We start from the raw sequence: 15047 nt of genomic DNA, 5'->3' as shown, positions 1-15047 counted from the left end.
TTTACACGCCATGCGGCGTACTTGGAACAATCCTTCTTCATGTGTCCAGCTTTCTTGCAAAAGAAGCAAGTGGACTCCTTAGGTTGTTCCTTCGCCTTCTTGTTCTGAGAAGGATTCCCTGCAGTTCTTTTCCTTTTGAATTGAGAGCTAGTAGCCAAATGAGCACTTTCAGTCTTATCTTTCTTCAGCCTCTCTTCCTCTTGTACACAATGAGATATCAACTCATTAAGGGACCATTTGTCCTTCTGAGTGTTGTAGCTCACTTTGAATTGCCCAAAGTGTGCAGGAAGAGATATCAAAACTAAGTGCACAATTAAGTCCTCAGGAAGTTCTAACTTCAATGCCTTAAGTTTTGAAGCAAGATGAGACATTTCCATGATATACTCTCGTATGTTCCCTTTACCTTTGTAACTCATTGAAATCAATTTCGACAAAGTAGTGCTTGTCTCAACCTTATCATTTTTAGCAAAAAATTGTTCAATGGTTTCAAGGAACTTCTTAGCACTCTCACTTTCAGCAATCGAGCCCCTAATAACTTCAGGTATGGATCTTTTGATCATCATGAGACACATTCGGTTGGAGCGGTCCCACTTTTCAATTTTTGCTTCATTTGGATTCTCATCAGTGGCGATCGGGCGTTCTTCCCTCAAGGATAAATCCAAGTCCATGCATCCAAGAACAATCTCAACGGATTCTTTCCAAGACTTGAAGTTCATCCCATTCAGCATAGGGATAGAGTTAATTTGAGCAACAAAGTTGGGAGTGGTAGCAGCAACAACTAAATGAGAGAACAATAAACATACAATAACATTAGTAGGCTTGTCAAAATAACCGTAGAGACATGCACAATAATCTTAATATGAAAATTAAATAAGACCTTAGCAAGATACCAAACGCACCATTAATTTTCAATCTTCGGATTGTAAAAAATTAATTGCAAACGATACTCTCAACGTAACGATCAAATATTGACAATAAGTCCGGTCAAATAATGGTCACCTTAGGGCAGCCCATTATCCACATGGAAAATAAATTTATAATTATCACATATTTACCATCACAAGTATAAAATTACACGGCCAACTTGTGTCATGCTTCGGGCCGACTACAACTCGCATGAGTAATTACATACTACATCTTTTGTAAACTCAATTGAATTAATATTATGTAATAGAGGTTACTTCGGCAACATATTTTTTAAACTAATTCAATAAAATTTACTAGATAAAATAATAAATTAAATGGGAAGGTCTTAAAATTCACATGAGCATCACCAGCAAAATGCAATGCCAATTGTATGTTTATATTATATTATTACCTAACGATTGTGTTTATGTCATGTACATACCGATATAACAAACCGATATTATTAAATAAACACTTTTATTGTGTTTAAGAATACACAATTATTATATATAAAGAAATTCATATAATAAAATATATATATCAATTGAATGGATACTTAAAAAAAAAAAAAAAAATTCTGAATTAATATAATGAATCCGATTTAAAATATAATAATAATATAATTAAATTAGTGAGAAATTATTCTAAAGTCATTATTTGAATAATAATGGAATAATACGTTAATTTAAATATATTGAATCCATTCATATTATTAAAAACAAGATCAAACCATTAATCCTGGTTGATGAGAATAACAAAAAAAAAAGTTTCATTTCAATCTTAATAAGGTATGAATTAATACTGGTTGATGAGAATAACGGAAAAATAAAGTTTCATTACAGCCTTAATAAGTTATGAATTATGCACGGAGACAATATATTAAATTAAAAACAAAACTTTATATTTCTTAATTTAATAGGTCCAATTAGTAATAATTGCATACAAATAACAGCATACAAATAATTAATTAGGAATTAATATCACAATCAATTTACCCAAAAAAATATTCCTAATTATATAAGGATGGAAAACTCATGCTGTACCGATTATAGTGTCATTAAAAAAATAAATAAAAACTAACTAATAGGACAATCAAGAAAAAAAAACTCAAACAATTCACACATATTATCAAATTTCTCTCGTTTTGTATCAAACGTACATACTCATACATTATTAGAAATTTGATACAATCAGATAAAAATTTAATCTCTATAATAAAATTAATCCCAATAAATCAATCATGAAAATAGCTCTGATACCAATTGTTATATTATAAAAAAAATCACCTAAGCATGTTCTTTACAAAGATTATAACATATAATCACTTTAGTGCGGAAGCTACAAAGTAAACGTATATACACGAACATGAATATAGGATCATTTTTCATGTTGATATATTAAAGATTAATGAAGAGTAAGGAATCAAGGAATACCTGGATCCATTGTAGAATTACTCTCTTGGCTATAGCTCTTCCTCAACCAGTACTCCTCACGCCTCAGTACTCTTCAGATGGGGAGAAGAGTGAATATGCTTTTCGTACTGATATATTGGGGACCATAGCCCATTATATAGGTGATGGCCCATTAGAGTTCCCATTATCCCGAAATGGGCCATCTGACATCCACCCAATTTGACCCATATCAATTAATTGATAAATAATTAATTATATAAATAGAAAACTAATTAGCCTTATTACATAATTTGACCACTAAATCAATTAAGGCTTCATATTGATAAATAGCTAATATAATCAATTTAAATATATATGCCCACATAAAATTATTTAAATATTTTATTTAATAAAATATTCTAACACAAGTATCTTTGTATAATTAAATGCTATTATTCAATGACATATTATATTTTATAATTATTTTATTTTAAAAATAATTTTAAATTTTAAATTAATTTGTATTAAGAGTTTGTTTGGTTGAAGTATTTTAGTGAGAGAAATTAATTTTTTAAAAGAACTTAAAATGACTTGATCAAAATTTATTATTTGAATAACATATATGGAGAATTGTTAAAATGATGCAAATTTATGAAGTCTTTTATTCAAGTTAAATTTAAGAAATTTCAAATGACATCAAAAGATAAAGAATTTGAGATTGTTCCATAATTTATATGTTAAAATTGAAAGGATTTCAATTGAATCATTTGAATTGTTTAAAATTTTAAATTCCTTAAAAATTCACAATTACCTCATCCAAACTCAGTGTTAAAGCATTTTAATGAGGAAGAGTAATTTTTTAAAAGAATTGAAAATGACTTGATCGAAATTCATTGTTTGGATGAAAATATGGAGAATTAAAAAATGATATAAATTTATGATGTATTTTATTCAAGTTAAATTTAAGGAATTTAAAATGGTACCAAAAAGTAAAGGATTTAAAATTACTCATTCACTCTATATAACGCAAATATTAAATTGTTTATTCTTAATTTTTCAAAATTTGCAAGACGATCATCATATTTTATGTAAATTTCAATTTCATCCACAAAAATTCCCAAAAATTACAAATAAATGGGAGTACTGGGAAGGTCTTCATTACTCCCATTATTTTGGTCGGGAATTGTATAAGGGCACTATTGACTCTCATAACACTTGTCGTTGTCATAGGACCTCAAAAACTTTGAATTACTTCATTTAAGTCCTGGTGATCCATGTACTCATAAGAAGATCAAAGAATTATTCTAGGTTGAAAATACATTGAATATGTGGTTAAAGAAAAATGATATTATATTTATAAGAGGACAGCTATACATTAGAAGAGTTATGAAGAATGGAACATCAAAGTCATGTCTTAAAATTGATTAATATATATATATATATATATATATATATATATATATATATATATATATATATATATATATATATATATATATATATGTGTGTGTGTGTGTGTGTGTGTGTGTGTGTGTGTGTGTGTGTGTGTGTGTGTGTGTGTGTGTGTGTGTGTGTGTGTGTGTGTGTGTGTGTGTGTGTGTTTTGTGTTTGTGTGTGTGTTTAGTTTTGGAACTATAATTGGATGTTATTGGTTGGTGTATAATCTCAAATTGGTGGTGCTGAACTCTGATACATGGCATAGAGGTGAACCTACAAGGTTAGTACTCCAACGTCCAAGTTAATTCAAGATTCAAGATGATTGTAGTGAAAAGTGTATAATGTGTTTCGTGTGAGATGACTTTCATACCTTGGGTCATGGGGAATGGATTTGAATTGGTTTGAGTGTTAGAAATCTTGGGTCTATGGTTGGCCCATAATAGTTACCCCAAAGGCTTGTCGGGTGCTTATGGAGTTGGGGAAATCTTTAATGGCCTTGGTCGGCCTCCAAGGAAGCTTTCCAAATCGAACTAGAAGTGAAACATTTAAAGTCAGTTTAAAAAGTAGTGGAGAAAAAGTGCATGAAATATATTTTCATCACTGAAATATAGTGGAGAACAAGTAACAGTGGTTCTGTTACATCTAGATCTAGTCTAGTCTCCACGGATAGCTAGATCTGTTCGAGTTACTTTAATCAATCCTCTTGTTCCACTTCCAGTATTGCAATCGAAAGTCTTGCCTAGCCTCTAAGAGTTGCAAGCAAACCTAGGAGTGCAACGTACTAATGAATTGTTGAACAATGTGTACCACATTTCTCTACAATAGAATTAAAACACATTCGAAGGAAGGATACAATGCATTGAAGAAATCCTCCATGACATTTCACCTCACGGAAACACCGACCAAGAAGTTGCATCCATAAAAACTCATGTTGTCGTGTCGGAGCCGTCTATGGCGAAGAGAGAAGTTCCTTGATCAAGATATCAACATAGGAGCAGGAATTATCAGACGTCTCCCTAGATCCCTGAGGGGACCGGGGTAGCCACATTCTTTCCCCAACTCAAGAAGATAGTTAGTTGAGAAAGGTACAACCGAAGCATCCACTAGATGTTAGCATTTTGGAAATAAAGATACCAAAGTCCATGGAGAGGCCACCTAAATTGAGTGAATATGATGGAAAAAGAGACCCTGACAAACATGTGCAACTCGCCAATAACCGACTAACCTATTTCAGCAATGATGATACGTCTAAATGAAAGTTATTTGCATTAACTTTTATCAGACCGACCATGTTGTGGTTCAATGGCCAACCGGATAGAAGCATTATTTCCTAGACAAATTTTTTAGAGTGGTTCTCTACGTGCTTCACAGCCTTGAAGAGACAACCCTTAATTGAGGACACCCTCGCCCAGATCGTTCAAGGAAAGAAGGAAAGCTTGTCGTCTTACATAGACTAGTTCACACAAGTTATTGTCAAAGTCGAGGGAGCTGGAGATAATCTTAAGTGCTGGATCTTCGAGAATGTCCTTCTAAGAGACCATCCCTTCAGGTCGAGAATAGGAAGGAAGAAAGTGAATAATTTCTAGGAGGTGCTCACTATGGCAGAGTCGTACATTCTCTTAGAGGAGAAATTGAGCATGCATTTCAACAATCATGCATCAGTTGAAACTCAGTCTAGTTGCCCGACCAGGAATGAGTCTCACCGATGGAGAGAGGAACTTGACCGAGGCATGCAAGTAAAGTACGACAAGTATGCCCCCTTGATTACTTTTTGGGAGAAGATTTATCAAGATTTTGCCAAAACCAAATTTCTAAATGAAGGAATCCTACATTCTTACCCGATTCGAATACATCTTGCATTAATAAATTGAATTACTACTTCTTCCCTAAGAGTCACGACCATAACACCGATAATTGCATCCAACTGAAGGATGCCATCAAGGTTTGATTAAGAAGGTTCGGCTGATTGAGTAATGTGGAACTTGTTTTGCAGGTGATATGCTTTTAACAAAGACATCAACTTTTGATTATTACAACTAATCTATTATGATAATTCAAACATGAACGATTAAGCGCATAAAGATGCAAACCTTATCATCAGGGTTTGATGGACTTGATTATCTGATGATGGCAATTAAATTGAATGTAACTAAAGTTATCATCAAGATTTGATGGACTTAACTATCTAGTAACATCAATCAAATGGAATGTAACTAAAGCTTCATCTCAAGCTACTCAAGCATGCGTCTATAAGAAGATAAGTATCTAGAAAATCTTGAAGCAATATGGTAAACTCCTAATTTAGTAATGAGTGAACAATTGTAAAGCAAAATGACGTTATCGTAAAAGTGCATGGCTAAAAGCACACACACTAAAATGTTTTCAAAATGTGTTTACTAAAGGAAATATTTTCAAAAACATCTTGAAGTTGTGCCAGATGAATTAGGAACAATCAAAATTTCAAAAGAAAAACTTTTACTTATCTAATCAATTAGAGGTTTTGTCTAATTGATTAGATCAATTCAAATTGAGCCCCAAGCAATAATGACATCGCCTTAACGATGCACGACGACTAGATATCTTTTCCTTCCTTTTATAGACTTACAAATGATTATTTTTCAAACATCTAATTGATTATGAAATAATGCTAATAGATTAGATTATCATAGATTGCATTAATTTGAAATTCCCTTTTTAGTCAATCTTTGGCCTATGAACATAGGCCCATTTTCTCATTTTAGTTCATCGAGAGTCGAGTTTTGACACTTTCAACTCTCACTCTCTAAAATTTTTAACTTTCTTTCACTAATGTTTTAGCCTAAGTGATTTTGTGAGAAAAGTTCTTTTGTGAGTGAGGATGTATTTGTAATTATAGAAAGGATAGAATTTTAAACTCACCAAGGGAATAAATTGTATACACCTTGGTTGAATATTATCAATTTGGGGATATGTTTGGGTTATAAGCTAAACCCGTAAAAAGCTTTGGTTTGGGATTGTGTGATTCACTCCTAGTTTAGGCTGGAGATCACCCCGTTATAAGATCTCAAAGGTTCTTGGTCAGCCTGGTATTAAAACCAAGATATATTGAGGTCATTCTGATATTATAAGCTTCATAGATTCGAGATCAACTCGGCGCTAAAATCTCACAGGTTATTGGTTATCCCGTGTAAAACCAAGGATTTGAGCTCAAGGTTAAAAAAAGCTTGAAGACTAGCATCTCCAAGGTTCTTGTTTGTTGAAAGAAGACTAACCGCTTCAATCCATCATTAGGAGGGAAGATTGGCCACTTCACTCCTACGATCATCTGGAAGAAAAGACGAAAACACCCATATCAATTTTCTTGTATTATTTGGTGGAAGATCAACCATTATTTCCTTGTATAAGGGGGTTCGAGCATCTTTTCCGTAAAAATCTCTCAACATTTATTGGAAACTCTCAAAATTAATATTTAGGGACATGACTAAGTTGTTTTTGATTGAACTTATATAATTCTTGGTGTTCTTCTTCTTTCCTCATCTTTTAAATTTCCACAATTTATTTTCTGCCTTTTGTCTTTCCGCTGCTAATTTAAAAAAAAATTTAACTCTGATTTTATTTCCCAATATTTTCAAAACCACACAATTCACCCCTCTCTTGTGGGATAAGTCTGAAGTCCAGCAAGTAATTCAAGGGTAGTAAAAGAGATAGGGTTAGGTCACTAAGAGGCAAATTGATAACACATAAATGTATTGCGTTTTTAGCTTGATTTACTTAAATTATTTCCCATTTTTAATCTAAATTTAATTACTTTGTATTGGTATTACACTAGTATTTGTTTATTTTGCTGGTATCTTGTAACGCCCAAAAATTCAATTATTCGCTTAATCTAGACGTTCGGAGTGTTTAGTGAAGTTTTTGTATTTTGAGACGATTTAGTCGGTATTAGTTCGGGATAGCGGATTGATATTTAATCAAGAGTTTTGATATTTTCAGTATTAGAAATATTATTGGAATAAATATTTGAAGTTTTGGGAATTTTCTGAGTAATTAAGATTAGACCGGAAATATGATATATTGGTCGAATTTGGATTGTCGGTATTATTTTAAGAAGCGTATTTGAATTTATTAAGTTAAAAGTCGGATTTTAGTCGGATGGTCGAAAAATAATATTAAGAATAATATTATTTACAAGTCGGAATTAATTATATTGTTGGAATATTAATAAAAGTGATATTTTGATTTAATTGGAGTTATTTATCTTATTGGGCCTAAATTGGTTTGTGGAGTATAATAAAGAAAAGTTGTTATATGTTAAGCCCAATTAAAATAATAAAATTAGGGTTTTAGAGATGAGAAAAAGTAGTTGTCATTTTTGGAGAAAACAAGAATAGAAGAGAAAGAGACAAGTTTTAGAAAAGATGAACAAAGCTTGAAGATTTACATCCATGGTGCCCAATCGGAAGTGTGAATCGGAGACCCATTGAGTTGCTTCAATTGATAAGGTAAGGGTGAGATTCTCTTCCTATAATGGGGCTCATGAACAATTGTATGTGGGGAATTGGGTGTGTAGATTTATTGCATTATCTTGTGTTGATTGTTGTTGTTCATAGAAAATTAAAATTGGGAAATAATGTTGAAATGTTGTGCTCGGTTTCGTCTTCCATGTGCCCACTATAGCGAGAGTAATTGTTCAATCACTGTAGCGTGAATTACATTTTGTTCTGCAGCGTGTATTATATCTGTTTCCAGTGGCATATACACTATAAAAAGGAGTGAGTGAAATATATTAGTTTTCACTACTAGCACTTACTGTAGCAACTTTTATAATGAAAAGAAAATAGAAAATGGGTGAATGGTACTACCTTCTATCACTGTGTTGCACCCCAAAATTTGCCCTCTTTATTTGAGCTATAAGTTAATAATGACGTTTATTTCGTCATTCAAAAATGGAAGGAAAATAATAAAGAGTTTTCATGGGTTTAAGAAGATACGGTGTGAAAAATGGTTTAAGCAGTGGAAATACGAGAAAATTCGCAAGTCATATTTGGAAGGTGATATGAGCTAAGTTCCCGAGTTGTCCTGACCGTTTCGACGATATCTACAACTTTTGTGTTCGGCTCGGAAGCCAATTCTTTGAGGAAGGTCGCCAGATTTGCAAATTATTTGGGATTTCACAGTGAAAAACAGTGCTGAATGTAGGGTTTCGGACCTCGGAAAATTCATATCTCCTAATCCGCTCGTCGGATTCACTTGAAAATTTAAATGGAGCTCCGTACCATCATTACCAAGATTTCATATGTTCGGACCGAAGGCCAATTATGCACGGAAAATTCCCAGAATTTTAAGGATCATCGTATCGTTTCGGTAAAAAGTGTGTTTTCGAGTATGTCGCGCCGAGTTCGAAAATTCATAACTCCTTCAATTTTTATCGTATGAAGTCCACTCCAGCGGCATTTTCTTGGGAATTTTGTTAGCTTCGATTCTTCGTCACACGTGCTTGTTCAGATTTTTAGTCGAAGATGGAGTTTTATCGAGTTCTTTGGGCGGTACTCACAAAATTCTGCACAGTCGCACCAGATGAATCGACGTTTCTCGTCATTCAAACGCGCGTAATTTCTTCATCGTGTGTCGGATTGAGACGATTCTCACGGCGACGAGTTACGAATTTGGTCATCTTCACAGTGGCGTTGGTTTCGTTCCGGAATTCAGAGCCGAACCGAGTTTCCTTAAAAAACGAGCCAAAATAAGACGCACCGAGGGCAATTTGGACATTTCGCGTTGACAATATATAAACATTTTGCTCTTCACAAATCAAGGAGGACTCTCATAATTTCAATTCACCAAGTTTCTTCACAAACACTTTCTCTCAATTCTCTCTCAATTCTCTTGAATCAAAACCACAAATTACATAAAACTTTCATCAAGATTCATCAATTTTCACCAAGATCAAGAACATGGATTGAAGAATCAAGATCGGAAGTTTGAATTTCTCCTCCTCTCCTCACTAGATTTCGCGCGCCCTCTCTCACTCTCCCCTTGGATTTCGCTTTCGCGTTCGTGTCGCGTTCGCGTTCGTATCGTGTTCGTGTTTGCGCTTCGGTTTGGATCTTCATCCAGTAAGCTTTCGAATCTTGAATTAAGTGCATAATTGATGATCATTATAAGAATTTGGATCTAGATCTATATCTTGTTCTTGATTTATGGATGGTTGATGATGATTGATCGGTGAATTTGTTTGTTTTTTGCTCGAAACGATAATGTTCATGTGAATTGTGGTTGGATTTGATGTTTGTTACATATAATTGATGATTGTTGATGATGAATTGTGACATTCGTGCTTGGATCCATGGTTTGTTGTTGATTTGGTGTGCATAATTGTTAATGTTCATATATGTTACTTGTGTCGTACTCGAAGTGTTTGTACAAATGCATGTGTCGCACTTTTACTTGATATTCGCCTTGCTTGACGCGTCGCACTTAGCATAATTGTTGATATGTGACTCATTTGATTTGCGGATTTACGTATAGTATGAATATTCAATGTTTGTTCGCTTGGATTTCGAGTCGGAACGGTTTTGGATTGAATGCGAATGGCTCCGAGGTCCTACAAATGCTTAAAAATTGGTTTTGCTACGCCAGGAACCGGGTTGTCCCAGGTGGGAACCGGTTTCCACTCAATCCAAAAGTGTTGATTCTCTGGTTTTTAGTACCAGGAACCTGGTTGTCCCTAGGTGGGAACCGGTTCCCAGTTCTCTCAAATATGCATGCCCCCGTGTTTTTGTACTAGGAACCGGGTTGTCCCTAGGGGGGAACCGGTTCCCAGTTTACTCTGTTTGGCCAGGTTCTGGTTTTTTGTACCAGGAACCGGGTTGTCCTATGCAGGAACCGGTTCCTGTGTGCAATTTTTGTGTTTTCTTTTCTAACTTCAATATTGCATAACTTTTTGCTCGTAACTCCGATTTGCACGTTCTTTATATCATCGGAAAGCTTATGAGATGTACTATCTTGCTAGATGCTTAGTTTTCATTAATTTGTAGATCATACATGTTTGATTTCTCTTTTATAATTCATTATCCATTCCATGTTTACATTACTTGTCCGTTTCCGCTCGCTTTATAGTAATAACGCAATTCCGATTGCGATGTTTGTTATCTCTAACTTGTGTGCTAGTGTGCAAGGCTCTTGGATAGTCACCGACCGGCGCTTATTGCTTGAGTGTTCCGCTTTACTCGCGGTACATGATTTCCTTCATTTGTATTGTGTTCTCATCCTGGAGACGCATCTCTATTACTTTGTATCTGCTTGTTTTGGTTGCTTGTTCCTCTTGCAGGTGTATCGTGATTGTGCTCGACGCGCATGTCGACCTTTGTGTGCTTTCATGGCTAATCGGTGTGTTGACCATTTGCTTTTGCTTTGCTAGCTCGCTCGCGGGATTCTTAGTTTCTTCGCTTTGTTTCGCTTTAGTTTACGGATCATCATCCGTTTGGTATTGATACCGTTTCATTTTACTTTTCTCGCACTTTACCGCTTTCTCGCATCATCCAATAACATGAGAAGTAGGACCTAGACATTCATCTGGCCAAGCCCTCGAAAGAGGCTCTGTTTTTGTTGGTGTGTTTATATTTGTGCTTTGCGGCAGGGAGTCACGGTGTAATAAGTCCTATATGGCACTCTGTTAAGTCCTCATGGAAGGCACGCGGAAAGGGTTAGCAATCAACCCCCGCCTAGTCTCATCGAGTCTGTTTAGTATGCGCGCGCTACGCGTTGCTCGCTTCTGAACCAGCACAACATCTTGTTATCGAGTATGTCAGGAAAAGGGTTCATGCAGCCGGACCCCCGCCTTTCTTATAGCTCGCGTCGCTCGACGTTGATGCTCGGTGTACGCACGCACCGTTTTCCTTTACGATCCGTGACGGCTTGGTTGCTGAGAGGGGTCCGCCCTCTTGTCTATAGCCCGATCATTTTCGCGAGGTCTAATGCTTGGTTGACTTGGGTTGAGTTGCTCCCCTTGGCTATGGCGGGACCGCTTTTCTACCATTCGGTCAGTACCGTTGGTTTATTTGCTTTACGAGCGGATGCTCGTTTATGTGATATTATTGTTTGTTTCCCTTATCCCTCGTAGGTTGCTAGCTTAGCTTAGATTTGCACCCTTTGTATGATAATATTAGGTAGCGAGCTTTTCCCCTTAGCTTAGGTCTTCCTCATGCATTCTTTAAAACACAAACCACACTCTTTGATTTTCTTTTCTTAAGAGCTTGTTATTTCCGCTCCATTCCCAGCATAAATCTCCAAAGGTCGAGCAGCGGAGTGTGAATGTAACTCGTTCATCTAAAAAACACAAAACAAACAAAAATTAGTTAGCCGAGCTACGGTACCTCTGATTCCGCAAAACGGATACGTAGGCAGCGGGGTAGGGCCCGTGCGAGTATAACTCTTTCTTTTCCCTACATTCTGCATTCATTTTAGTCCAGATTAGCGTAGTTTACTTACACACCCATAGTTTTAGACACAAGCGTGGATACCATCGAGTACGATGGGCGCGAGGGGTGCTAATACCTTCCCCTCGCGTAACCGACTCCCTTACCCTTTTTCTCTGGTTGTGAGACAGTTGTTTTGTTTTGTGGTTTGCTGGCATTCCCTTCCTTTTCAGGATAAATATGTTAGTGGCGACTCTGTTAATTTTCGTGGTAGCGACAGCTGGCGACTCTGCTGGGGACGTCTCGACCTGTTGCTGGTCCGGACTCAGCGAGTCGATCCTAGCGCTTGTGTGTTTATCTTTGGGTGTTTTACTGCTTTGCATATTTACCTGTTTGCATTGCATTCTATGCGCGCTTTTACTTTTCTGCATCATATTCTGGACTGGCTGGATCTCTGTCTGTTGGGTGGGTGTTACAAGAGGTAAAAGGCCCAATACTCAGGCTATGTGTGAACCATAGGAACCCTAGGATAGAGTGGGAGCATGGTTTGTCTCGAGGTGTACGTCTCGGGATGGATTATGTGACCACGAGCAAAGTAGTGGTTTTAAACGAAGGTATTATCGTCACCCGCATCCGCGCTGTGATGATGCTTACCTTCGGGCGGACCGTATACTGCGTTTCATGACCTTACCTTGGCCTAGATTTTACCCGTGAGTGGGGCGGGAATCAATGATCATATAACAGGTACAATGTTGGTGACCGTTGTTCTCGTTCGTGGGTTACCGCTGTTCTCGTTCGAGTGTACTATGGTTCTTGTTCGTGGGGTACTATGGTCCTGGTCCGAGTGGTAGTCTGCGTTCTATTCCAGTGTGTTATTGACTATGGGCTTTGGTTCCGTGGATTGACATTCTATGTTCCGTGTGGTATACCATTTGGGGGCCGAACCTTTGGCTCTGTACTATGTGTGTTACCGGCAGTCCAGAATGCCTGGTGGGCGGCAACAAGTCCCACCACTTTGCATCATAGCATATTTATTTCCAAAAGAAATGCAAAAAAAAAAATATGTATAATAAGCATTTGCATGTCATATTTTTCAGGGACATTCAGGAGTTCACTCGAGCTAAAGATGGACACTCCCATTGATACTGTCAAGGAAGCAAAGAGACATACACATACCTACAGCTTTTTCCGAGAGCCGTTGACCGCATTAGAGGGTTTGAGTTCGTTAATGACCGCTTTTTGCTTGAAGAGTTTCACGGACAATTATGGAAATATCTTGACTTTGTTGGAAACCGTGGTTGATACTCCTGCTTTGAAAACTTTGATGCAATTCTATGATCCTAAAATGAGGTGTTTTACGTTCCAGGATTACCAGTTGGCTCCGACATTGGAAGAGTACTCTATTATTCTTAATCTCAAGATAAAAAACGAAGTGCCATTCATCGACATTCCTAAAGAGGTGAATTTCAAGTTGATTGCTGCTGCTCTTTATTTGAGCATAAAAGAAGTATCTGATAATTGGAAGTCGAATGGAGGTGTCTCGGGGTTCTCTTTGAAGTTCTTGGTGAGAAAAGCTAAAGAAGAATTTGAGAAAAAGAATTGGAATGCGTATAATGCATTTCTTGCTGTAGCCATTTATGGGATTGTGATGTTCCCAAGTGTTCCTAATTTTGTAGACTCGGCCGCAGTGCACATCTTCATGGGAAAGAATCCTATTCCTACATTGTTGGCCGATACTTATTATGCCGTTCATTCCCGATATGAGAAAAGTGGTGGGTCCATCACTTGTTGCCTTCAGTTGTTGTTCATCTGGTTCCTCTCTTTGTTGCCCAGCAAAGTACCTTTCGTGACGACAAGAGATACACTCAAGTGGACCCATAGGATTATGTCACTTACTTCTTACGATATCCAGTGGCAAAGGTACCGAATCAATGTTTCCGAGGTGATAGTTGGGTGTGGTGAGTTTGACAATGTTCCTTTGATTGGTACTAGAGGTTGCATCAATTACAATCCCGTGGTATCCTTGCGTCAGTTGGGGTATACTTTGAAGGACAAGCCGGCGGATCATTTGATAGCAGAGACGGTCTATTTTGAGAAGGGGTCGGATCCAGAGAAATTGGAGAGGATAATTGTGGCTTGGAAGAAGATCCGTAAGCATTATGGAGCCCATTTAGGAAAGAAAGAATCGCTTGCTCTGACACCGTATGTTAAGTGGATTGAAAAGCGAGTCGGAAGTTTGTTGTTGCCATATGATAGAGTTGCACCACTTCAAAAGCAACCTCCTTTGATTCTATCCGAATTTGTGCCGACAGAGCTTTACAAGAATGCTTTGGCTACTAACTACAGGTTGCATGAAAGAGAGCAAGAGACCAATTTGAAGTTCTTTGAAGAGAGAGACGCAAAGATGAGGTTGATGCACCAGCTCAAGCAAGTCGAAGGCGCAAGTTCAAGTCAAGCCAGTACCCGGAGGCGTCCCTATGAGTTGCTAGAGGAAGATTTGTATCACAAGCAGCAAGAGTGTCTACAGTTACAGAGATCAGAGAGTAGTCTCAAGAGGAAGAAGCGGGATTCAGATAAACAGCTAGCAGAAGAGAAGGCTAAGACTGCTCGACTTGAAGAAGAACTAAGAAGACTCCGAGCCCAACGGAGAGGAGATGGAGGAGCTCATTCTGTTGCCAGGCGATCCTAGTGTCGCTGTGGAGTGGATTTGTTTGTTCCATGATGGTTGATTTGATGTTTATCCTTTGATATTTGTCGCCCATGTCCAGGATTGTTGGATGGGGTCGCATTTTGATGTTCTGAATTTCTTTTGTACGCCTTATGAGCACATTGTGACACGGTTATGTGTTTTGTTTGTATGAACTCAAATTCTCAGTTATGTTGGAATGAAGTATGCTCAGTTTGCTGATTTATTCTT

The 15047-nt window shown here is 36.9% G+C and overlaps 1 protein-coding gene across 1 annotated transcript; it reads left to right on the top strand.

Moving 5' to 3' along the window:
- Positions 1 to 13256: 13256 nt before the first annotated feature.
- On the top strand, positions 13257 to 14819 carry LOC131629521 (uncharacterized). Its single transcript, XM_058900302.1, has one exon. It carries the CDS (start codon positions 13257 to 13259, stop codon positions 14817 to 14819), a length of 1563 nt encoding a protein of 520 aa, XP_058756285.1.
- Positions 14820 to 15047: the final 228 nt, after the last annotated feature.

The sequence above is a fragment of the Vicia villosa genome, unplaced genomic scaffold, assembly GCF_029867415.1.
Source record: "Vicia villosa cultivar HV-30 ecotype Madison, WI unplaced genomic scaffold, Vvil1.0 ctg.000577F_1_1, whole genome shotgun sequence".
Taxonomy (NCBI): Eukaryota; Viridiplantae; Streptophyta; class Magnoliopsida; order Fabales; family Fabaceae; genus Vicia; species Vicia villosa.
This window is presented reverse-complemented; position numbering and strand designations above follow the sequence as displayed.

What these genes read in the sequence shown, in the direction of transcription:
- LOC131629521 (XM_058900302.1), top strand. Translation starts at nt 13,257, where the DNA reads ATGGACACTCCCATTGATACTGTCAAGGAAGCAAAGAGACATACACAT.